The sequence below is a fragment of the Chelon labrosus genome (genome assembly GCF_963514085.1).
Source record: "Chelon labrosus genome assembly, chromosome: 20".
Lineage (NCBI taxonomy): Eukaryota > Metazoa > Chordata > Actinopteri > Mugiliformes > Mugilidae > Chelon > Chelon labrosus.
The window spans coordinates 8,904,358-8,929,071 of NC_140353.1; the positions used below are offsets into that span (position 1 = coordinate 8,904,358).

The following is a 24,714-nucleotide window of genomic DNA, read 5'->3' on the forward strand; positions in this document are numbered from 1 at the left end:
ATTCTTCTATGAAAGCCACATGTCATCCTCTAGTGTAAACCTGCAGTAAGAGAAAGCACTTGGCAGGATCGAATCACATATTTAAGAAAGTAATTATTCTGGTCAGTCACACTAGATATTGCACCCATGTGACTTAGTCTTGTACTCACCATTACTCAGTGTTATGGTGAGCAAAATATTCATATGTTCATGTCGATTTAAATGGGATTATTGACAAGTTCCCATAAAGCAACTTATAAGTAAGCAAAAGAAAACAGTTTAAGCGTGCAGACATTTTGGTTTTGGTTTTAGACTCACGTGTTTCTATAAAAACTATGAAAACCTCAATGTTAAACTTCTGTGTAGTATGGATTGTCAAAAGTTCTCGCTGTCCCGTTAAGCGTGACATACATCTATGTTCTGAGCAACACTTCTCTCAAAACGGGCTAAAGCGGCTTTCTAAATAAAGTTTCCTTGTTGAAAGTTCAGTCTGTAACAATGGTTTATCAGGATTTAGAAAAAGTATCAAAGCATCCACAGAAACATCCCAAACACTTCTGCAGAATAATACTCTTATCTAATGCCCATTCATAAATTCAGTATCAGGCATCATTTTGACAAAACAAATGTTTCCACATAACCCTGATGCCTTCAAAACACCCAAAGCTCCTCTGGAAGCCGAGTTTTTGTCAAATAATTTTTTTTTACAACCACCTTTCAAGCCTACAGGGGGTGCGAATTTGATACTAAAAAGACAGAGTTTGGGTGGAGAAACACTTTAATAACGCACATTGTGCAAGTAGTTGTTCCTGGCCAGAAGCATCGAGCATTGGCCTGCAGAGGGGTGGGACGAGCTTAAACTTTAATTCCCACTCTGCAGTAAATTAGAACACAGCAGGGTAATGTCTGTTTATTCCAAATACAGCTGCCTGGGCCTCTCTGCTATCTCTCTCTTTTTTCCCTTACGCACAGACCACGCCACAACCACCACCACCAGCACCACCACCGCGGCCCCAGAATCACCTGGACCAGCAGTATACACACGATCACAGCTACACAAAACACACACTGTGCAAACACGCATGCACTTTGCGTAAACAAACAAACAGGCACACGCATGCACATCCAGAGACACAAAGTCACACTGTACTGATGCACTCACACGCAGAGATATAAACATACTGGCTTAGCGTTGCAACAGATTACAAATAGATTTTTGGAGTTCAACGACACCAGTGACCTTTGCGCTGAAAAATTCAGTGACATGAAATGACGTATCTATCTAGATTTTTATCTCACCTATATTAGTTTCCATGATTTTGCCCGCTCCTGTGTTTAGAATTGTGTTTTTTAGAAAGTAAACTTGCTCACCCAAAAGTAGCAGGCCAGCTGGGATGTTTGCGCTTTAAAATAAAAAGGTGTTTGCTGCCCTCTTGTGTAAAGTTAAGTCAATGCACGTTGCAAGCAATAAAAGTTAGGTCGACAGCCATTAATAGTTGTTTGTCTCCATCTAGTGTACAACAGGAAAAATGCACTGCAGCGAGAAAAAGAAAAAAAACAGCGTCGTCCAGTTCGCGCACATTCTACGTGCGCGTTCACGAGCGAATCCTGTGATCTATGCGTCAGCTGTCAAGCCGGACACACGCATACTACAGTTCTGTCTCTATGCAAGATTTGTTTGGACAACGAGTCTGAAATTCCACAGAGACCCGGAAAACTCAAAGTGTGGAGGCTGTAGTATTGCTCCTATAAAGCCGGAAAAGATCGACTGGATGGCAGGAAAGTGATTTGACACTGGTTTATGTTACTTAGAAGCTGGGGAAAGAGTGAATAGGTTTTTCCATTTTGCCGTCGCTAGCCTCGCAGTTCGCCAGCCGGCTTCATTAGCTTAGCCTCGCTAGCTAGCATGCTAACAAACTGATGTAGCGACAACTGCGATGCGCTCAAGGAAGGAAATGCGGAGGGAGCTTCTTAGAGGGGGTGTTTAATTTTTATATGTGCATTTTAATATTGACTAATATGAGCTGTGGTGGTAGCTGTCGCGAAGCAGAGATGGTAGCGTTATGGTGAAGTGAGGTACCAGTGAGGTGCCCATACAGTTATGAGCAGTTTCAACATTACAACCAATACCTCCAGCTCTTCTTTGAGCGCAGATAATAAAGGTTCCAGCATTGACAGTGCTAACAACAACAAGGAGTGGGGTTTGGGAGAAGATGTGTTTTCGTGCTGTCACGAGATGAGCCTCATGGACGACGCGGTGCAGGCAGGGATGTCCTCGGTCCAGGCGGGACTGGACGGGCACCTGCCGCTCCTACACGCCAGACACCACGGCGCGCAGGGCGGGTTGTTGCTGGACCTGAGCTCCCCGGGGACATACCTCGACAGTGGCTCTCTGGAGTACAGCGACAACGACGGGAACAACGCTGGACCGTTGTTCGAGCGGCGGAAGAGGTCTCGGTCCAACAGCTCCAGACACAGATACAACGAGGTGGTCACGGAGCTCGGTCCGGAGGAGGTGCGGTGGTTTTACAAAGAGGACAAGAAAACTTGGAAGCCCTTCGTCGGGCATGACTCGCTCAACATTGAGCTGATGTTTCGGAAGTACTGCGAGCTGAACCCTGCTGCTGCTGCAGCGGTCTCCAGGGTTAGCGACAGAGAGGAGGAGTGCGCCAGCAAAGGGCTGAACGGTGCAGTGCCGGTGGAGACGAGGACCAGCAGCGTGCACGGAGGCCGGGGCTCCCTGGACACATCCACCGTGTCCTCTGATGAGCGGGACCTTGACGGCATTGAAATCAACGTGGAGCATGTTTGTGTGCGGGGAGGCCTCTATGAGGTCGATGTTAAAGCGCAAGAATGCTACCCTGTCTACTGGATGGGTGAGTACACGTTTATAAAACCACATTCCTTCTCTGCACCTGTCCCAAGTCCCAAAAGTGTCATTCAAACTAACTTTATGTGCTCAGACATAAAATCATATCCTCTTATAGACACACTGCTTACAGCTTAATAACCCATGGTCGCTTATATTTCCCTGTGCAAGCAGCATGCATCCCTTATTTCATAAAAGTTTAAAATTTCAAAGCTGATCACGCATTTGGTTTAGTCCTGCGTTATCACTCGGCCCGGTCCTTTGGGGACAGCTCAGGATGTCAGTGTATTGTGCTCAGCTGATCTGTACTAACTAATTCATGGATATTTCCAGGAAAAGGCAGGGAACAAATGAAGGCGGGCGCTGCAGAGCCTCGGAAAACCTGACCCTCTGTGAAAGGGTTCATGGGTAGCTGGTTCTGTTGAAGGTTGATGTCAAGTGGCATTCAGAGAAGCAGTTATGTTCCTGGATGTTCATGATGTGGATGTAATTCCTTCGTAGTCATGTCAGACCCTCTCTGTGCTGTTTCAGCTTGGCCCATGCCCCCGCTGAACATGCGTGCTACGTCCACGCTTAAAACTATGACCGACCGGGTCATGCAGTGAGAGATGCGGAAAGGTTATTTCTATAATTGAGTCCACAGATGTAAGGTTTTGCTTTGCTTTGGCATGTGTGCATGATGGCGAACAAGGGGAAAAGTTCATCTTTCCTTTCACGCTAACTTGAATCATCATGTTATCTGAGGAGCCTTGCAAGCTTATCTTCTCTAACCCAGACAGTAACCACCTTATCAAACGAGTGAATAGTATCTACTGAGTGAGTCTGTATCATTGGCCTTCTTGTGTTTCTCAGCTAGCCTTACGTGTTGGTTCCTTTTTATATATATATTTGTCCTGATGAGCAGCTTCACTCTGTACTAAAAAAGCCCCATCTTCCGCCGAGTGTGCCTAATTTAAGATCTGCAATTACACTCCTATTCGCCACCAGAGGATCTGTTAAAAATGTCACTCAAGACTGTAATCAAACATGGCCCCGCTCCGTTAACCACAAAGACTTGGCCCTCCTGGGTTTGCGATACTTGTTGAGTGAGAAATCGGGTTTACGTCATCCCGAACACATTTAGAAAACATTTCCTCGTCAGTTCCTAGCAACTCAGTAAAACATAGTTATTATGACTTCCACATGTTTTTAACAAATTGTATCTTCATTAACAACACATCACAGACGTAAATAAAAACACAAATATCCATGCGTACAATCCAATCTATTGTTTCCGTCTCTGACTGAACTATTGCTGTCTCTGTATCCTGCAGCACAAGACCAAATTCCCGTCATGAGAGGCCAGTGGTTCATCGATGGTACCTGGCTTCCTTTAGAGGAAGAGGAGAGCGACCTCATTGAACGGGAGCACCTGAGCCATTTCCGCGGCCAGCAGATGCAGGACACCTTTGAGACGGATTTGGTGGCCAGGACCGTCGACGGCAAAGATGGTGAGCGCTGGAGAAGGGCAAGGGTAGATGAGTTTTAATTCAAGTGTAGTAAGATGCAGAAAGCTGCAAACGGTATCAGATTTGTGGCTGATAATATATAGGTTTGACTGTTGAGGAGTCAGAATTCAGGATTTGTTTTTGGGGTTGAAACAAAGGCCATACCCTCCTAGTGGTAACCATTAATACGAAAAAAGATAGTTACTGCTGGATTCACTGAGCTGCGTTTTATTGCAAGCAGTATCTTGTAAAAAAAAATAACTTTTATAGGACTTTATAAGAGCAGTGAGAAGATGAAATGTACCCACAGGATTTATTAGTTATAAATTCCATTATAAAGTAAGTCAGTCAAAAACCCATCGTCTGCAACGCAACCAGAAGAAAAGCATCGCGAGTCATAAATGAAGAGTTATGTGACAGCCCTGCCTGCTGTAGTATCGACTCACGGTTGAGAGAAATGAATGAGGCAGGTGCCTCCATTCATGTGTGCGTAGGTTTTGTCATGACGTCCGTCCAATGTAAAGCAGGTGCAGCTCGTACATTCTGGCAACGTCCCTCGCCGAGTGCTGGCTCAAGCGAAAATGTAGCAGGCCTTAGCTGTGAAAGGCAATAAGAAAGGCTCTTTGATTCAGCAGTCTCCTGAGGGCAGCCAGATCTACAGGACCTTCACTTGTGACGAATGTGTGGGCGCGTGAATGTGGCAGATAAATAGAGCAAAGTAGAGTGAAAAAGATGCACGAGGTGTTAATGACAGTGGAAAATGTTATTTTAAATCTAAATGATCTAATTACACTTGATTCATAACGCTAATTAACTGTCTGTGTACAGCACTTTGGCCAACTTTGTTGTTCTGAAAGTGCTTTATAAATGCAGATTAATTGATTGATAAGGATGCAGTCTTAAATTGCTGTGACTCAAACAAAAGAACTCAGTCAGACCATTAAGAGGTCAGTGATGTATATTAAAGATCAAATCTTTTATTTTATCGTCTAAGGTTTCATCTAGCCTCACGTCTTGCCTCGGAAGTCACCCTTACTCTGTGCACACTCAAACATCTAGATTTATATGAGTGCACACTTGTAAAGTCACAGAGGACAGAGGTGTCATAGTCACGTTATCTGCAAGGTGTTTGAAATATAGTGCACCGGCACACAAATCACTTTGGCGACACTTGAAGGACCCTCGAATGCACATCACGAAGATCATATAATGACCTTAACTTGTCTTGTGGGTGAGTTGTATTACTGCAAGTGAGAATACGGCAGTAGAATTTGCCCTCACCTCATAATGGTAGGCGTAAAAAAAAAAAAAAAAAAAAAAAGGCAAATGTTTGCATTTGCGTTTGGCATGTTAATATGTAATGTATGGAGCGGAAAGATCCGGCATCTGCTCGGAAAACGTCCTGCTGCCTTTGTTGGCAGATTGTGTTCCACGTCTATATTTAGCAGCATAAAAGCACGAGCTTAAAAGCAAAGTGATTGATAGATCCTGTTAATTCACCTGGTTTGGGCTGTTGTTACAGGCAGCCTTTACAGGAGAATATTTTATCTTGGATCTAATAATTTGAAGCGCTCTGAGCCATAAGGAGGCTACCTTGAACTGCATTACAATTGATAAATGGATCATAAAGCGAGAGAGCGGGCTGCACGCTGAAAGTACTGCAGCACATACATTTCCCCCCGCTATCTCTCGCTGTCTCCGATACCTAATGCTTGTCCCTACTCTCGTGTCACAGTAGCAAGCTGAGTCTAAAGGTTAGTGAGGCAGAAGACATGGTATGCATACCAGTGTCCTATGCAGGCAAAACATCACAATGTGGGACTGCTGTAAGGTACAGAACGTGCACGAATGTCCTGTTTATGCCGATTCTTGTGAGGGAGTGGGGGAAAATCTGAAATGTTGCCAGTGCATGATACATCCAAAAAAAACAAAGCTGAAACAAGGGCAAGTGGACTTGATGGGTTTCCTTGAAGACAGTCACTACTCATTACAAGAAGCATCTTCAGTTGTAAATGACTGTTGGGAAGTTTAGACTTGTGTTACTGGATTTACAGACTTCCGTGTTTGGTTATATGAGTACGTTCTTTGAGCCATATGAAATTGCATCATAGATGGTGAACGTGTGGCATCAGAGAAGCCGCAACTCATGTTTTCATATCTGCCGGGCAGCTTTCATCAGCAGAATTACAGTATTAACCGGCGTAACGGTGCCAGTGTTATTTTCCAAGTCAGCCTGTTGAAAGTGTTGTTTGTAACTTTCAGCGCACGCCACCCCATCGCTTTAAGTTTTAACCTTTCGCACCGGTGGTGGAAACTATAGGGCGTGTCCAGATTTGTTGGCTCGCATGACGCCAAGGAAAAATAAAGCCGGCACGCCGAGCGCTACGTCATCTCTTAAAATTGTATGTGTGAGGTAGGCGAGATTATCGTTGCATATTTAGCTACATGTTTATTTAGACAACACATGAGAGTGGGGGACAGACTGAGTGACTGATGACTAACACTTGCTTAAAATAATTGGAAAATACCCACCTATGACTAACACCTATTTAAAATAAGATAGCAAGCGTGGGTGTCTGCACTATCAATATTTGATCATCTGAATCTGCTGCTTACTGTGACAGTAGATTGGTAATGACATGTACGCCTTGTGGTTAGCTCTAAATCCAAATGAAAGTTATGTGGCGCATTGTAAGATATCAGGTTATATGTTCTCTGTGGCCTCCATTTACTGACTCTGTGAATACTGGACGTCCCAGCCATTAGGGAGCACCTCTTTATCAATGGATCCATCAGTGCAGTAATGCCCACACGGACATTACTTTCTCAGCAAGCAAGCCTCTCGTGCACTCAGCAGTTGTCTCCTCCTCCGCAAAGGCTTTCACCTCTACCGAGGAGAAGCACTGCTGACATTTGCAAGTCCGATGTCTGTGTTATCGCGGACTAGATGACTTACGTAGTCAAATCTGAGACTTGTGGACTTCGCTGATTTGATTAACAAACTGCGAGGAAGCATTTTTTTTAAATGTCAAATCCAACCATTCACCTGAACCAGATTCAGCAGATTAATTTAGATCGAGCTGAAGATGACTTCGCGATTACGGTGTATTATAAATGTATACTATAACCTAGCTTTAGTGGACACACTTGTATGGTTTGAAGAGCTTAACACACCAAGTGGTTTGCCAGTTGTAGACATTTTTACAGAAAAGAGAAATGAAAATCCTACTGTCATTGTAAAACAGACTTAATCATTGTGTCATTTGTAGATAAAGGTACAGGTCCTTTGTGTGAACCTAGTCAGCATGTTTCTTCCATTATAAGTGGAGTTCAGTCTCAGATTTTAGATAGATGCACGGTATAAATTATTCATGAAGCCAATGGAAACACAAGTACTGCTACAGGCTGTCAGTAGGGGTGAGCCAGTTTATTGGTTCTATATTCAGTCACAATAATGACTTCTGTTGCAGTTCTGTGAACTCCTGTGATAAGTGAAAAACACACACTACCTCAGTCATTTATGTCAGACAGTGCTGCATGTTGTGCTGTGGGCTCATCCTGGCTGAGGTTATTTCCTCCAGTCGCCAGGTCCCTTCTGCGACCGAGAGAGATCCTTTGTCTCTCCTGGTTGAAACGGCAACCTGATTGCAGCACTACTTGATAGACTCCTTGATAGATTGACCCATTGAAGAGTGATGACTGGGGTAGTCTGTGTGTCTGACACCGGGGTAATGGCCGTTACTCACTGTCTGTTGGTTGTTAGTTCTCTCCCACCTGCCCCCTTTCTACCTCCCCTTTCTGTTCAAATGGAGTGGATATCAGACGAGTGCTAGAACTACATGTCACAAGCGCAAACGCTGCCAAGGTACTGTAAAATACCAAGTTTTTTTTTCTTTTGTATTAGATCTTCTAGCTTGTTCCCCTCTCCTCGTAGACCCTAGGTTTTCGTGGAAGTAGATTTTCCTTTCTTTTGTGGGTCAGACTTTTAAAATCTACTTTTTAAGAGCTAGACCTAGGCTCAGTTAGAAATGGCTGTATTAAAATGGATTGAGGCTGTTCTATCAGTTCTCCATTGCAGCCTTAACTGGGCCTAGTTGCTAGAACCTTTCCCTTTGTGCTGTGACCCAGAGTTTGCTGGGTGTTACTGTTGCTGCTTTTTTGAGGAATCCTGTGTATCATTCCCGTCTTCTTGCTGGAATAGCTAGTAACATGGTTCGTTCAACTCCTATGGCAAGACCCCTTAAACCCGTGGATCTGGACCCCCTGCTTTTTCCACTTATTTAATCTCCCTAATCCTGTCTCATACTTTCTCTCTCATTTCATCTTCCTCTCATTCCTTCCGGCAGTATGACTGTAGCGTTAATGAACTACCGTCTCCAGCTCCCGCTCTGAGGGCAATGAACAAAGCTCTCTGTTTAGGGGGGAACACAGTTGACGAGGCACACAGAGGAGCCATTGTGGCCCTTTACTGTTATAGCCCTTAACATGTCGAGTAGAGTCGCCTTCTTTCAGGTCCGTCACTGTCCCAGTTCTGAGTGCATTGAATAGCAATTCGAAGTCTAGCAAAGACAGGCCTGTGTCCTCATCTTGAAGTAAATCCAAGCAGTCATTAACCTAAAGCTGTAACCTAGACCTGTGCAGAATTAAGAGTATTACAGTACAGTAGTGCTGTAATACTGACATTACACTGTCTTGACCCGAGGCAGACAATTAGGTTTGTCTCACCATAGCCAAGAAAAAGTTTTATTATTACTATAGACTTTTTCCCTGACTGTATTAGGCATAATGCCTTTGTCTCTTCAACAGTTTACACAGTCCCATTCTCTTCTTTGTCACATCCACCACTCCTTGTCCCTTTCTTTTTTTCACACCCTCCATCGTCCTGTGTCCCCCAGCAATTATCCGTAGCCATGTTAGAGAACCAGCTCAGTAATCTGTTTCTTTGGTGACTGAAATCCCCTCTGTACACTCCTCCAAATTTCCCTTCCTTACACTCCACTGCCTTTCATTGTAAAACAGGAAGTATTTTTTGTACAACCCCCGAGAATCATTCCATGTTAGTGGCCACATTTTCACTCGAACATACATTCGATATTAATAAAACCAGCTGACCCGAAGAAGTGGTTTAGTTTCTGTTTCAGCTTTACAAATGCCTCCTGTTTTACAGTGGACCACAGCTACATCTCAACAGTATAAAGTGGCTTCATCCAATTTTGTGTAACAGTTCAGGTCTAATGGCAGATGTTGGATACCTTTTCTCCCATGTCTTCGCTCCTGAGTGCGAGAGGAATTTGAGGAAAGGAGGCCACTTTAAACTGGTAGAGATGAAGTCAGACTGGATGGTGAAAGGTGCCGACCGTTCCCCTTTTTGCTCCTGTTTAGTGCAATTTCATGTGAAGTGGTAAAGTTTAAGCCTGTGTCTCCTTTCCTGTTGTGTGGTTTCGGAGGATCTGCAGAGATAAATGGAAGTGTGTAACAAAAGAAACTGTCTGTGTTACTCAATACCCCATCTGGCAAGTTCATTAGGGCCACGCGGGCCTCATTGTTTTATCTGGCCTGCAAAAACAATGTCTTTTCCTTTTCTTAATCCAAATTCATGGGGAACTCCTCTTCGTCCAGACACCGCTTGCGAACGTCTTTCAGAGGCAGTCATTCATTTTTAAAGTGGTAGCTCTCAGAGCGAACAGGTCTCGGCTGAGATGCAATAAGTGCTTGGCTTATTACCCACCAGTCATGCTTGTTCAGTGAGGATGTTCGTCTGCCAGGCAACAGAGAAGCAGGTTTACTCCACCATGTGACCCATAAACACACATGTTCTGTTAATGTCTTACTTACACTGTAGGCCTGGCCACCATGTTATCAAGGATGTCTATTAAATTATACAATTTTAAAGATGAACTAGAAGAAGAATCTATGGAAAGGATGCACATGACACATAACACAAGATATTTTTTTTGTGCAGATACATAAATGATGGTTCTTAGTGGCACCGTAAAAATACAGTAATACAGCTTTTATGCTTGCATCGGTTGTGCAACTGTTTGTTAAGTTATTCAGGCTTGCAAAAGCATAACCTGACACAGTGCACTTCTCCCAGTGCTTTACATCTGTAAATAGGCAGTTTGGTTCAGTGCAGTACAAAGAGCCATGACTGTGCACTGGACCAATGCCAGAGGCTTCCACCAATCTCATCCAAATGAACTTGACTGAACAGGGCATTGCAAGGACATCCAGCAGAGGCGTAAATAACTCCTAAATCAACCAGTTTCATTTGTTGCTCTTAGCTTCTACAGCAAGTGGTGCCTTTTTTCTTCGAGCCATATCTCTGCTCTTACTTGCCCTTGTCACTGCTCTGCATCCTGGGAAAAAAAAAATCAACAAATTGAACTGAATTTAGATAACATAAAGTACATTCTATTTGATCGTATGTAAGCAGGGCGACAAGCAAGAGCTGAATTATGAAGTTATGCGGTGTGATGGTTTGATGTGTGTTTTTTTTTTTTTTCTGCAGATCAATGCTCCAGGCTGCATTTGATTGAGCTGTTTTGGATATATATTGATTCTAGACTTTTGTGCCACAACCAAGATTGAGTAATTCTCATGTTTTCAATCTCTCTGCTTTCCCTTAACTCTGTACCCTGGATTGACCTTCCCTTTGCCAAATTTCCAATGTCATCCCATTCCCATTTCCCTCCTCTCTGTCCTCTGTCCATTCATTCATTCACTCACTCCCCTCTCGACGGCCTCCTGCAGCCATCCACAGTCTGAAGCTGAGTCGGACACACGTGGATTGGCACAGCGTGGATGAGGTGTACCTCTACAGCGATGCCACCACTTCCAAAATTGCACGCACCGTCACCCAGAAACTGGGCTTCTCCAAAGGTCTGTACCTGCTCTCAGTAATCACCTTTCAAGAGGACTTTCATGACAAAATACCAGACATTGTGACAAGTGACATTGCCATCAGCCTTTAATGTACTTTGTATTTAGTGCCAAACTAAAGCTTGCTTGCCAACAGATGGTAAAATCCACTATTTAATGCAAAAGTGACAGTACAGCTTTTGCAGTGTGCAACCATTTGCTAGCATTAGCTACCATTTGCTAACTGTTATTTAAACCCTGCAAGGTGCAGTTCAGTCTCTTAACTGGATTAGCCCAGAAAATCACTGGATGTCCATCTGCCATTTTCAGGGGCTAGGTCTGACCAAATATCCCCAGTTTAAGTGAGGCGACAGCAACTTGCCTTGACCCCAGGTTTTTGTCCTGTAAAAGGGTGACTCTAATCTGAACTACGCTCTCCAAGCTTTACCGAAGATTTTCATCTCCTGCTTTCAGAGCTAGATTATAGGTTCTAAATAAGGACACGCATGCAGCCTTATAGGCTACGTGATGTCTCAGGTCACAGTGACCGTAGGACTCACTGTCTCACCTACTGCCCTCGTTGGACGCAGCACAGCGCGTTAATTTAACACCGTCACTCAGCTATTTATATCCGCCTTCTAGTGAACCAAGTGGCCTTTGACTGTGCAAAAATGACAACTGAACGGCTTCACCGCTATAAATTAAGGCTCCAAACCTGTCCTCATTCATTTTTCAGCTTCAAGCAGCGGGACAAAACTCCATCGTGGTTTCGTCGAGGAGGCCTCCCCTGAGGACAGACCCCCTCAGACTACACACATCGTCTTTGTGGTTCATGGGATTGGACAGAAGATGGACCAGGGGCGCATTATTAAAAACACTGGAATGTGAGTTGAAATTGTAATTTAATAACAGTATTGGCCCAGCTCTTTTGTTAGGATCTGTTATCAGGCTAAGACGGGTTTAAAAAAGGACATCTTCCGCCTTTTAGTCATTTTATTTATGCATTTCATTCAGATCCAGTCTAAAATTATTGGCAGCACACTACGGGTAAAAATCTTTTGTAGCACATCAGACGGTTTGTTGTCTGTCTGTTGTTTTTCTGTTCTTTTCCAGATACAATCTGTCTCGCACTTCTCATTCTGTTGCTTTGGTTTTCTGTATCTTTTAGCAGCACAGCTCACTACTTCCTTCTTTTTTCACATAGTTATGCATTGTTCTTTTTTTCACAATGCATTACTCAGTCATCAGAGTTATGCATTGTCAGGCAGGTTTTTGTTTGAAACCGTTACCAGTTGTGTAGCAGTGTCTTTACGGAAGATAGCAACATAGCACATAAGCTTGCACAAAAGTGTTAACGCCTCCCATTACATATTAGCTGCTGTTTCTTAAGTATTAAGGCAATTACAGCTGTCATATTAGTGCATTGACTGAACCATGATTGCCACTTTTGTTTTCCCCTTTTGTTCATCCATAGCTGCCTACAGTTAAACCGATAATAACTCGGCACCTGCAGCCTGTGTTGGTTCTCCTCCCCTCCTTTGCCTATCACTCTCACGCCCTCTGTCTACTCCTACTGTTCTCTTACTTTATCCTTTGTATTGTTGACGTGTCTGTATTACAGTGGCCAAGAAAGCACAGTGTTCCAACACTTCAGAAAACACAAGGGAACAGGGAAATGCACTGCAACAGAAGCAAAAATAGAAACACAAGAAGCTACAGCTGCAGCATAGCGCAAATCTTGCAAAGCTGGAAAAGTTCTTATACTGGGTAAAAACCTAAACATTAAGTGTGTGTCTAAACTACGCACCTTGCATAATACTGACATTATCAATTCAAATTTCAAGCCTGAGCTTTTAGCTATGCCAAATGTGAATGTCGCGTTCAAATGCTTGGGACTGCGCAAAGAAAATTCTGTATCTGCCCATTTTATTTGGGTGCTAGCTCAGAGAATGATATCGCATTGCTGTGACACGTATACAAAGCTATCAGCTTGCATCCGTGCTGCTAGCTTACTCTTTAATCAGCTTTGTGAGTTCCTTTTCCTTCAAACGCATTATGTGTTGATGAGGAACTCTTACTAAAGTATATATTTAGTAGAGTTCGCAAGCCGCCTGTGAGGAAGTTACAAGGCGCAATGCTCACTTCCCAGTAGAAATTAGAAAGATCCATCGGTTTGCAGATTTTGCAGTTATTACAGTAGGAAATAGTACAGACTGCAGACACCAGAGCCATGTGTGTCTGTTTCACAAACCTAGCATTGGACCACTGCCCCAGCTAAGGCCGACTAAGCAGGTAAAGTAGAGCAAGTCAAGCTGCGGCGCGCTATAAGCCTGACTCCGATCTCCCTGTGGATTACAGCACACTTTCCTCAGCCAAGAGGAAAGATCAGCCTGACATGTCTAGCCGGTTACTTACTTGTTTGCTTGCTTGTTGGACCTTTAACTTGATTCTGCCCCACCCCTTTCAGAGGTTCTTCCTCAGCAGTGAAAGAGGTTGTGGAAGTTATTTTGACTGAAGTCTTGTGACCTGTTTACAGTAACTTGTGCTGAAGGATTCCTTGGAGGCACGGAAGTCTTACACCGAAATATTTGTCAGCAGATCAGTCAAGGAGAAGTAACATGTCGTTCCCATACAGGTTAACATTGCCACCATAACTCTGTGTCTCACCTTGGCAAGCTGCTTCTTGCCTGTACCTTTCCTCATAGTGAAGACAGTTTCCCATGAATTCATTCTATATTGGTACCAGCACTGAGTGATTCCCCCACAATTATGTCCTAAAACTGAATCAAGGAGTTCAACTTTAAAATCTTTAGCTGAACATAGAACTCCAAAGCTCACTGTCCAATTCTGCCAACCTAAATTCAATCGAGTCCTTTAGGGCGCGGCTCCAAAAGCTCTCTAATGAAGCACTCAAACCTCTTATCGTTTAAGTTCCCCTGCAGACAACACACTAGCTAGTCCTGTCAAAACCTGCATTAGGTGCCCCATTCACAGACCAGCCACCTAAAAGCCTCTCTCAGCCTCCATTTACCCGTGTCAACAGCTACCTCGCCCGCTCTCTCTCTTTGTGTATTTAGTGTATCCTGTAAGCTAATGCTGCCCCATATAAGGATAGCTGCAGTGTAGTCATTGTGTATGTGCGGCACGAGGGAAGCTGCTGCATCGGCGGGCAGTAAAATGGACGCCGTTCGTCTCTTTCCGACAGTCATTTAAGAGGGGGGGGGGGGAGAGTGTAAACACAGACTCCCTCATCAGTCTGCAGCAAAGCGGGACATACACAGAAAATGTTACTCATCCACTTGGAGCTGTCATTACAATGCACCAGAATACACGCTGAAGTCATGCAATTGTCAGTTTGTCAAATCTCCTTCTACGTGTGTCCTTTTAGGCTGAGGGAGGGTGTGAGGAAGATGGAGGAGAAACACTTTTCAGAGCACAACGAAGAACATGTGGAGTTCCTGCCCGTCGAGTGGCGCTCGAAACTTGCGCTGGATGGAGGTGTGTGTTTTTCAGAGCGTGACCCGTCACTATGTGTATTCTGTTTTGTTTGTGCATTAGCGGGAGCCTCGTGAAGCAGTGCGGGTGTGGTCACAGCACATTTAATCTGTCTCGTGCTCATGTTTCTGTAGATACGGTGGACTCGATAACACCCGACAAAGTGAGAGGGCTGAGGGACCTTCTCAACAGCAGTGCCATGGACATCATGTACTACAACAGCCCTCTGTATCGGGATGAAGTGAGTGTAATACACTATAAGTCACTACCAGTTCTCTCTCGTACGCTCTCTACTCGTCCTTAAAACAAGCCCTCTCTCTCCAGATCACCAAGGGTCTAACACGGGAGCTGAACAGACTGTACTCCCTTTTCTGCTCCCGGAACCCCGAGTTTGAGGAAAGGGGCGGCAAAGTGTCCATCGTGTCTCACTCCCTCGGCTGTGTCATCACCTACGACATTATGACGGGGTGGGATCCCGTGCGCTTCTGTCTGCAGGAAGCGCACCCCGTGGAGGAGGGACTGAACTTGAACTGGATGTCCTATGAGGAGAGGCACCTTTTAGAGCAGCTGAGGCACACGAGGAATAGGTGAGGCTTGTTGATGGAAACTAGCGACTCAGGGGGACTGTTTGTATAGCAAATATTTGGGAGGAAGCCTAGGGGGAAGATTTAAGGGAGGCCTGTGACTAAACTTTTGATTGAACAGATTATCAAACAATAATCAAGTGGCTTATATAGTATGATTAAACAATGCAGTTCATAGTTTTCCAGGTGTTCCAGATCCAAATTCACATCCTAGTATTTATCTTTTTTGGCACCCGCAATACAGTATGTGCTGCTCTTCTCATGCCCCAGTTTCAGCAGGGAAGTTTGTTTTTTTTGTTTTTGTATGGACTGCATCACACCAACTGTGCCAAATCATTTAGTGTTTGCACCAGTACCTTGGTGAGATGAGACGAACTGCTGGAATAAAGGTTATTGATCTGAGTGGTGCGGGAATTGTTTGCTGACAGGTTAGAAGACAAAAGGTCTCCAGTTGTTAATGGGTGCTTTTCTAGGTGACCCGAGCTGATGTATATGGGATAGTCATGATAATTGTATTCCGAGTGCTTGTCAGGCTGGGGTCAGGTTTTTATTTTGTTTTTGTCTTTGACAGGATGCGAGAGCTGGAAAATCAGCTCGTCACACTGGAAGCCTCTAAGCCCTCAGCTCCCCCAGCTCTCAAATTTAAGGTACAGTTATCACACTGCATCTGTACCATTGCGATATGAAATTGGAAAATAATAGTTTTTTTTATTTGTGGCATACCTCTGAGTTTTCAAAGGTACTCAAACATTGCATGGAACAGAAAGACACAATTGTAACCTTGGCTTCTGGAACATGCATTTCTGTTCAATGTTGCTCATACTGTTGAACAATTGCTATCTATGTCCACTTGCATTTATCATCTTTGCACATTTTGTCTCTCAGGTAGAGAACTTCTTCTGCATGGGTTCCCCTTTGGCAGTGTTCTTGGCCCTGAGAGGGATCCGTCCTGGTACCAGCTGCCACCAGGACCACATCTTGCCCACCTCCATCTGTAGCAGGCTCTTCAATGTCTTTCATCCGACAGACCCTGTGGTCAGTCTCCCTCGATTGCCCGAGCCTGCACACATGTTCTCTCATTCAGGGTTGTGAGACAGTCAAGATATTCACTTCTTTATATCTTAAAAAAAAAACTTACACACACACATTTAGCGTGTGCTTTACTTGGAGGAATTTACTACGATTTGCTTGAATTCAGAATCTACAAGTCACTCAGATGTGTAAATGTTTTTTCAACAACATGTCTGTAATTTAAGCTAACTGCATTTTACTGCTCTGTTTAGGCCTACAGACTGGAGCCCCTCATCCTCAAACACTACAGCAACATTGCCCCTGTTCAGATACACTGGTAAGAACATACAACATTTTATGTTATCCCTTTGTTTGTGTGTATAATTCTGTATAGCATGATCTCAATATATGGCTTTGTTTCATTCATCAGGTGTAGCGCCACTAACCCTACCCCGTACGATGAGATCGGACCTACCTTCCTCAACCCTGTCAAAGATCCCACATCTGACACTGAGAGCATCCCCAGCCCGAGCACTTCTCCCGTCCTTCCTCGCAGACACTACGGGGAGTCCATCACCAGTCTGGGCAAAGCTAGCATACTGGGTAAAGCATCCATTTTTAAATTCTAATGCAAGCCAAGCTCTTGTATTCTTGTTATTAGAAGAGTTTACAGCATCATTCACAATCTTGGAAAGATCTTAGGGGTAATTTATGAGCTTGTATGCAGTGCCCGATGGTTGTGAAACAAAGAAGAAAAATGAACATGTGTATAAAAATCTTCGCCCCAATACTGCTTGTTCAATTTGCTGAACATCATTTTAATTACGCTTTATCAGTGTATTTTTTTTTTTTCTAATTTACTTTTAAAATCTCCATTGGATTTCGTATACTGTGTTGTTTTTACAACTTGTGACATCTTGAAGCTCAGCAAAAGAGAGCTGAACTAATTTATATTCTCTTTGTTGAGAATCCGTGCTGCATAATTAAAATTGCATTTTATCCCGTGGGCAAGATGCTCCTCTCTGATCTCCGTTTCAACAGTGCCTCCTAGTGGCAGTGAGGGGAATAGGCTGCGGTTGCTGACCGCATAATAAATAATAAATTAGAACATACAATAAATGTGTTAATGCTTTGTTCTGTTCTGGAACCATATTTCTGCACATTCAACTCGCTTATCTCTCTGAAACTGTTCCACCACCCCTCTCTATAGGCGCGGCAAGCATAGGGAAGGGCATCGGAGGAATCCTCTTCTCGCGTTTCTCCCGCTCGAACAGCCAGCCCTCAGTGTCCTTAGGACTCGAGGGTGGAGCAAACCCTGAAGAAGAGGAGCAGAAGCGCACAGAAAGCCAGTCAGCGTACGGCCTCTCCACCATGATTCGACCCACCTCGCCCACCACTGACACATCATGTAAGTTCACCTACCTGTCGAGCACAAGAAAACATCGTTAACACTTTTGAAGAGAGCTACTTGGGTGTTATTTATTTTATTTTTTTTAAGACTGTACTACTTATTCTTTTCTGGCTTACAGTGGAGCTGGAGAGGCGGATCGACTTCGAGCTCAGAGAGGGCCTGGTGGAGAGCCGCTATTGGTCAGCGGTGACCTCACACACAGGCTACTGGTGCTCACACGACATCGCTCTTTTCTTGTTGACGTTCATATACAAGCAGAAGACGACAGCCTCCGACCCAGCGGAAGATAAGGCGGAGCCTGACTGAGGCAGCACATTTGTTACAACGGACACGCACACTTGAATGGTGTGTTGCATCACTGAAGGCATTTTTCATCTAAAAAAAAAAAAGTGACTTTCTTATTTTTAATGCTGAAAAACTGTTCAGATTCACTAATAATCCTCTTTATCTCCTAGTGATTCAGCTCTTTTAACACTTGGGAACCATTACTAACACACTGACTCAAAATTTCATTCCAATACGTGCATTTTCTTTGTTTCTTTGTGTAGTTTGTGTACAATTGCGCACCCTAAGGGTGACAGCGCTGGACCATGAACCCCTAAGGAGGTGTACTTTTTGCCAGTATGACCACAAATATGGAAACACGGAGTAATAGGACGACAGCGAGTGTGATTTATAGGAGTTCATTGCACCCAATGGACGCGAGTTCCAACTTCATCCCCAACCTTAAGTCAAACAGCTGTAGCCTGTTGTCAAAGTGTCCATACGTTTCCCATCAGTCAATGTAAAATCCAGCCGCCCTCCCAGAGACTCAGTCTGGAGCCTTGTGACACATTTGCCTGACTCTCAGTCGCTGAGGCTTCGAGCTCTGTGTCTGATCTTTTTAACACAGAATACAAAGATATATATATATGTGTGTTTTTCCTTTCAAGCTGAACATTCAGCTACGTAAAATAACGCTGACGAGCAAACACAATGCCTTTCAGAATCAGCCAAATGTTACTCATTTAGAATATGTCTATAGTTTGACCGCACAAAATCAAAAAGGAAAAACACACAGGGCATTATCCCTTTAAGAATGCTTTGGCAATATGAAGAAAGACACAACAGACATGCTATTTTTAGGTTGTTTTTCAGATTTTTTTTTTTTTTATATTCAACTATTTAAGTTCATCCGATGAAATAGATGCATGTGAGCAAAACACTGGTTTTACGTACAGTCGACTAAGGTCAGAAGTTTATTTTATGTTCTCATTTTCCGTAACTTAACATTTTTGTTTTCTTTTGTATGAAAACTAAAACTGTTCTGATAACGGTTACCGCTGAATACACTCATTGAGTCCCATGTGACATTCACGCACAGAGGTTTACAGCCACATGAAGCTTGTATTGTAACAGGCATATCCTCGCCCTTCAATGAGGGCCAGACATGTAGAGTTATTTTCTTACAGTTTAGGAATCCAGTTCTTGATGTCACTTACAGGATAAGAGTTATAACTCTAAAAAGAAAACAATCACGCTCATTTAACCTAAATCCATGCTTCTATATTAAGCTTATGTTATAAAGGCATTTTCTTTTGTCCTCATATCTTTATATTGATCCAAATGAAACCAGTGCTACTAGATGTATTTTTTCTTAAAAACAAAAAAAAAAGACATATTTTTTCTAGCGATTTTCAGGCTCTTGGGATTTAAACTTGTGGCCAAATAACATTTACGTTTCTATCTGTGCTCAACTTTACTAACGCTAAGGCGAATACATAGTCCATGAATATGTAATTGGCCGAAGTTAACAAAAGTAGATTTTTATTATGAAGTCTTTTGCAACATGTTGCGTACAAAAGTTAACTGTATCTTGTTTGCCTTTTTTTAAATTTATTTATTTTTTTTGCATCCAAGTCACACGTTCCCCTTTTGAACAAATGATATGTCAACTTGTCCTTTTATTTGTGGGAAGGAAGAGTTCCTTTATTTGTAAAAACCTGCATTTGAATGTGCGATTGCCTGACTTTTACTGAACACGTCGCCATTTTCTCTGTAAATATATTTCTAAAGGTGCCACTGATGTCGGCAACAACCCCCACATGCAAAGAAATTAAACCTTAGATGTTCATAATTAAGTTACGTGTTAAAAAATGGAATGACACAAAGTTTATTTAATATTTCGTACAAAAGCCTTTGTTGGTTGATAACAGCTTCAAGACTCCTCCTGTATGGAGAAGCTAGTTGCATGCATTGCTCAGGTGTGATTTTAGCTCATTCTTCCACACAAACAGTCTTCAGATCTTGAAGTTTCTGTGGGCCTCCTCTTCTGTGAGCTCTGATCTTTCCATAGATTTTCTATTGGATTCAAGTCCGGTGATTGGCTGGGCCGTTCTATATGAAGTTTGCCAGCGCCGCAAGCTGAAAAACAGCCCCACGCCATCATGTCCCCACCTCCAAACGTCACTGTTGCCATGGTGTTTTTGGGGTGATGTGCAGTGCCATTTGACCTCCAAACGTGCCGTGTATTACGGCACCCAAAGGGTTCAATTTTTGGTCTTAACTGACCAGACTATATTCTCCCAGTGTATCACAGTCTTGTCTGAATGTTGTGCAGCAAACTCTCCACAAGTGGTCCTTGGCTTTTGGACAACTCTTCTGATCAGTCTTTTAACTCCTCTGTCAGAAATCTCGTGGCCGGTTTATGGTGAAATCATGTTGTCTCCACTTCCGGGCCCCAACATTTCTCACGGCAACATTCAGAAGTTTAGAAATCCTTCTGTAGCCAAAACCATGTTTTGCAACAATAATGCTGCGGTGTCGTTCCATTTTTAAACGCATCATTTACGGGCATCTAAGGTTTAATTTCTTTACATGTGTGGGTTGCATGGGTTGTTAAAAAGTTTCACGTCAGCAGCACCTTTAGGAATATATTTACTGAGGAAAAATGGTGACCTGCTGTATTCTTAAAAACAAATTAGTGGAGAAAGCAAATTGTGATTAGCTTGCTTTAGGTTCGCCGGAGGATGTTTAAAAGAAATACAGACGGAGCTTATGTTAGCCATCAGTCCCAGCAATAATCCTGCACAAATTTGAATGCTTGCTCACTTTGCATGGTGTCATATTCATAGTAAATGGATGTCAGAACAAGGAGATGGTGCAGAGAGTGCCAACACATATCTAAGATACTTTTTTTTTTTTTTTTTAATGACTAGAAAACCACTCGTGATTGTTTATGAGTTTCTAGTGGAATCATTTCCAAGACAACGGATGAAGAACTGACAGCGTGGCACTGTCCTGTGTTTATAGAGTTACATGTGACGGACTTTATTACTGTCGGTGTCAAATTTAATTTGTGTCCTGCTTGTTGTTGTACCATAGCTGTCAACGAACTGATTTTTATGTTGTTATGGTGCGAGCTGCAGCTTAAGTGTACCGCACCGCCACCGAATGGAATGAGTTTACTGGTGTCTAATGTCTTATGTGTGTGTGTGCAAAGGCCTACTGACTAATACCAGGCTGCCTCGATGAGATGATTGGCTAACCAGGAAGTAGTACAGGATCATGGGTCGAATGAGGGAGCATGATATGAAAGAAGGGTTGCTGTATTTGATCTGATGGATCTTGTACATTCATTGGCTATGAATTGCACAGAAGCTACGCTGAAAACAGCCTGTTGTTTTATTTTTTATTTTTTTACTGAATCATTTTTCTCTGAGCATGCGTTACACCGCAGCAACAGATTTCAATTTCAACGTTTTACTTGGGACAGTAGTGGGCATGCAGTTAATCTCTTGAGACCTTAGGTATGTAATGCAAAACATAGTTCCACCGTTGCCTCTGCATCTTTAAATCCCTCTGTGTGGATTCAGACACAGCGAATACTGTTTGGGAAGGTGGACAAACAGCAGCAGCAATGCTCGTGTCAGTGTTTTGTGATTTGACCACGTTTTAAGAAAACGTTTGTGAAGTTTGCACACTTTCCACTCGAGCAATTTCTAGTTCAAGCACACACGTTCGAATCAGCTAGCTGGAGAGCATCGAAGGCGATGATTTTCGACTAAATGGGCATTTAATGTACAGCATTTAGAACGGCGACCGTGCATTTTTTTTCTCGTCACAGGAACCGCAATCATCAGGGAAATGTCTGCTGTTAGCACTGTTTTTTGTAGATCCAGCGCCCTGGTTTTGACGCCAGATTGAAGCCATCACTTGAGAAAACAGAAAAACAATTCCGCACATACGTGTTGTCACTTTAAAAAAAAAACGTACACAACTCAATAAAGGATTTACATGTGGCCGGCAGCCATGTGTAGTCAGACGCGGGGCGAGGAAGAGATATGCATTCAGACTTGCTGTGTGGAATAAAATGTGTTAAACAGCTGTTGCTGGAAAAGTATTTTATGTCTTGTCCCCAGAGCTGTGCAATAACCCATGCCTGTAATGGATTCTAACTGCCATCCAAAGCACTGTATTTATTTCCTTTTATTAAAGCATTTCTTTTGGGATACAATCATTATTTCTTGCTCTTGTCGTGTTTCGCGCATATTGCTTGCGAGCAAATTTTGGGTTTGGAGCCTGTGTTGTCAAGGAAGAGGAGGAGGAAGAGGAAGATGGTCTCTTTGCTGATTTCCAGACCGGTTTTCGTGAGGACAATAGAGCTTTTTGTTCATCCGTAACTCAGATCAGATTCTTTCCGAGGCCAGCCCCCCGGAGTGAATAACAAAGCTGACTTGCAGATGATGAATGGGCCGCATTGTAATCCATAAGCAGCCGTGGCTTCCACATGAGGGATTTTAATGCAGTTTAGCAACATCTGCACAGGCGAGGCCCACAGATGGGACCGGTTAGTTCAGAGGGCGCTCATGAATAAAAGATCAGGCCCTGCTGTTCTGTGTTTGGCCAGAAGAGGTCAGTCATCTATAGCTAATGCTGGGACAAAGACCCAAAGTGACCATCTGTGCAGTGCCCTCTCCCTTATCCTGTTTCCATTTATTGCCCTTAACTAATTGAGCTATTTTGACAGATGTTGACTCGCTCTAATATAATCATGATTGAATATGACGGTGTTTAACTGAAATAAAATACAAAAAAACAAAAAAAATCTACTATCCGAATGTTAAAAACTATGTAAACCTGTGAGTCTCCTCTTTATCCCCTTCACCTCCTCCATCCTCATCCACACCGTCAGCAGCAGCGGCCAAGCCAGCACTCACCCGTCCCGACTCCCTTCTGCTCTGCCTCTGACTGACTCGAATGTTTACTCTGCAATTAAAACACAGCCTATAAAAGGCAATGGGTCGGCTGCCAGACACTGACGAGGGGGTCAGAGCTGCAGGGAGAGAGAGGTTATAAATCGACTTTGATGCCGGCCGTAGTCTGAAGGCCCAGATTCCTGAGCTGGAGGACTGGAGCTGAGTGAGTTCACCGGGAGACTGAGCCAGAAACCAGTGATGATTCATGTTTTTTTTACTGCAGATGACTTGGAGAGAGTGCGCCGGAGAGTGTGTTGAATTGGAGGCGGCCGCCTTTCCCCCTGCTTTTTCACTCTCAGACTTATCATTCGCGTGATCGCTTGATTGAACGCGTGCATAAAATCTTACATGTGCAGCAGCTTGCAGACAGCATTACCTCCAGTTTTTGTGCAGTTACTTAGAATCTATCCGTATATAACTTTGTGCACAGGGAAGAAAATCTAACCTCCACATTTACTCATAGTTACTGGACTATATCGGTAATTTAACAAGTTTCTTATACTGTGTAATGACTCACCTAGCCTGAGACTATATAAGTGCAGGATAAATGTGTTTCATATGTGAAATGTGATCATGTAATTAAGTATATTTATTCATTTGGAAGCACTTGAGATGCTGTATTTTAACTCCACAACAATATATGTCAGAGGTATTACAGCTCTTTTAATGACCTATCTGCAGCTGCACATACTTGTTAAGCTCCAGCGTGTGATTTGTTTTTATTTTTTTATCTGACAAAATGATGAAATGTATTGAATTTATGACCTTTAAACCTCTAAAGAGTATGCGAAGAAGTTTGACATGCCGCCACCTGGACCAGCTACAAGACTACACTAAGATATTCCTTGAGTGCACGATGAACTGTCAGGAATAAAAGCGAACGTCTGCATACCTCGGATAATTTCAACACTTCATCCAGGCACGCAGTTAATGAAAATATATAACGGATAAACACTTTGGAATATTTACAGCTGTAAGTAAAGGGAAATTTTAAGAAGAAACGTCTCTGTTGTTATTATATCTGCAGAAGTCCCTGTTATTTGTGCAGTTACTCCGAAAGAACTAAAGGTTCTTGGATGCTGATGCAAGGCTCAAGGCAGCACTATTGCCATAAAAGGCAGCTCGAGATCTTAACCGCACGTCTGTTAGGCCTGACACAAACTGGTGAATTTTCTACTGGGGAGGGTTTCTGTTTATCGGAACCTGGAAAAAAAAAGAAGTGGATTTTGAAAATTTACTCTTACACAGATGAGAGGGGGTTTATTTTTGCCAAGTCATACCTTTTGTTGACCAAATTCTCATATATTAAAAGATTAAAGTCATTATTTTATATTTGAAAAGGTTAATATCGTGGGTTCTAAGCAATGTCTGCACTTGTTTTATGGATTTCTATGTTTAATAATGTGTGAAGTAGAAAGAGATGAGCATAGAAAGCTACTTGTTTTTTTCTTAAGGGATATACAGATGTGTTATTTTGTCAGATAGCAGTGGAAGAGAGGAACTAAGTGACCCAAATGTGCTCAAATGCTGTATTTAAGTACAGATTTGAGGCATTTCTACTTAAAAACTTCCATTTTATACTATTGTGCATGTACTTCTGCTCTTATACTTGTATACATTTAATTTTAAGCTTGAATCACTTTGAATATGTAGACTACATACCTATCAGCCACAACATTAAAACCACTGACAGGACAAGTAAATAACATCCACCATCTTGTAACAATTCAGCGTCCTGCTGAGAAACTTTTGGACTTGGCATTCATTAATGTGGATGTTA

General features: G+C 43.0%; 1 protein-coding gene across 2 annotated transcripts; it reads left to right on the top strand.

Annotated features, from left to right (window-relative positions):
* Positions 1–1,612: 1,612 nt before the first annotated feature.
* ddhd1a (DDHD domain containing 1a) lies at positions 1,613–22,229 on the top strand. 2 transcript variants are annotated; one of them, XM_084568396.1, is made up of 14 exons: positions 1,613–2,855; positions 4,162–4,338; positions 8,099–8,200; positions 11,089–11,217; positions 11,933–12,080; positions 14,585–14,694; positions 14,826–14,932; positions 15,016–15,278; positions 15,847–15,922; positions 16,161–16,310; positions 16,559–16,623; positions 16,717–16,889; positions 17,497–17,694; positions 17,816–22,229. In XM_084568396.1, exons 1-14 carry the CDS (start codon positions 2,081–2,083, stop codon positions 18,001–18,003), a joined length of 2,661 nt encoding a protein of 886 aa, XP_084424522.1. In that variant the 5' UTR covers positions 1,613–2,080; the 3' UTR covers positions 18,004–22,229. The 2 variants fall into 2 exon arrangements, with proteins under 2 accessions (XP_084424522.1, XP_084424523.1); XM_084568397.1 differs by lacking the exon at positions 8,099–8,200.
* Positions 22,230–24,714: the final 2,485 nt, after the last annotated feature.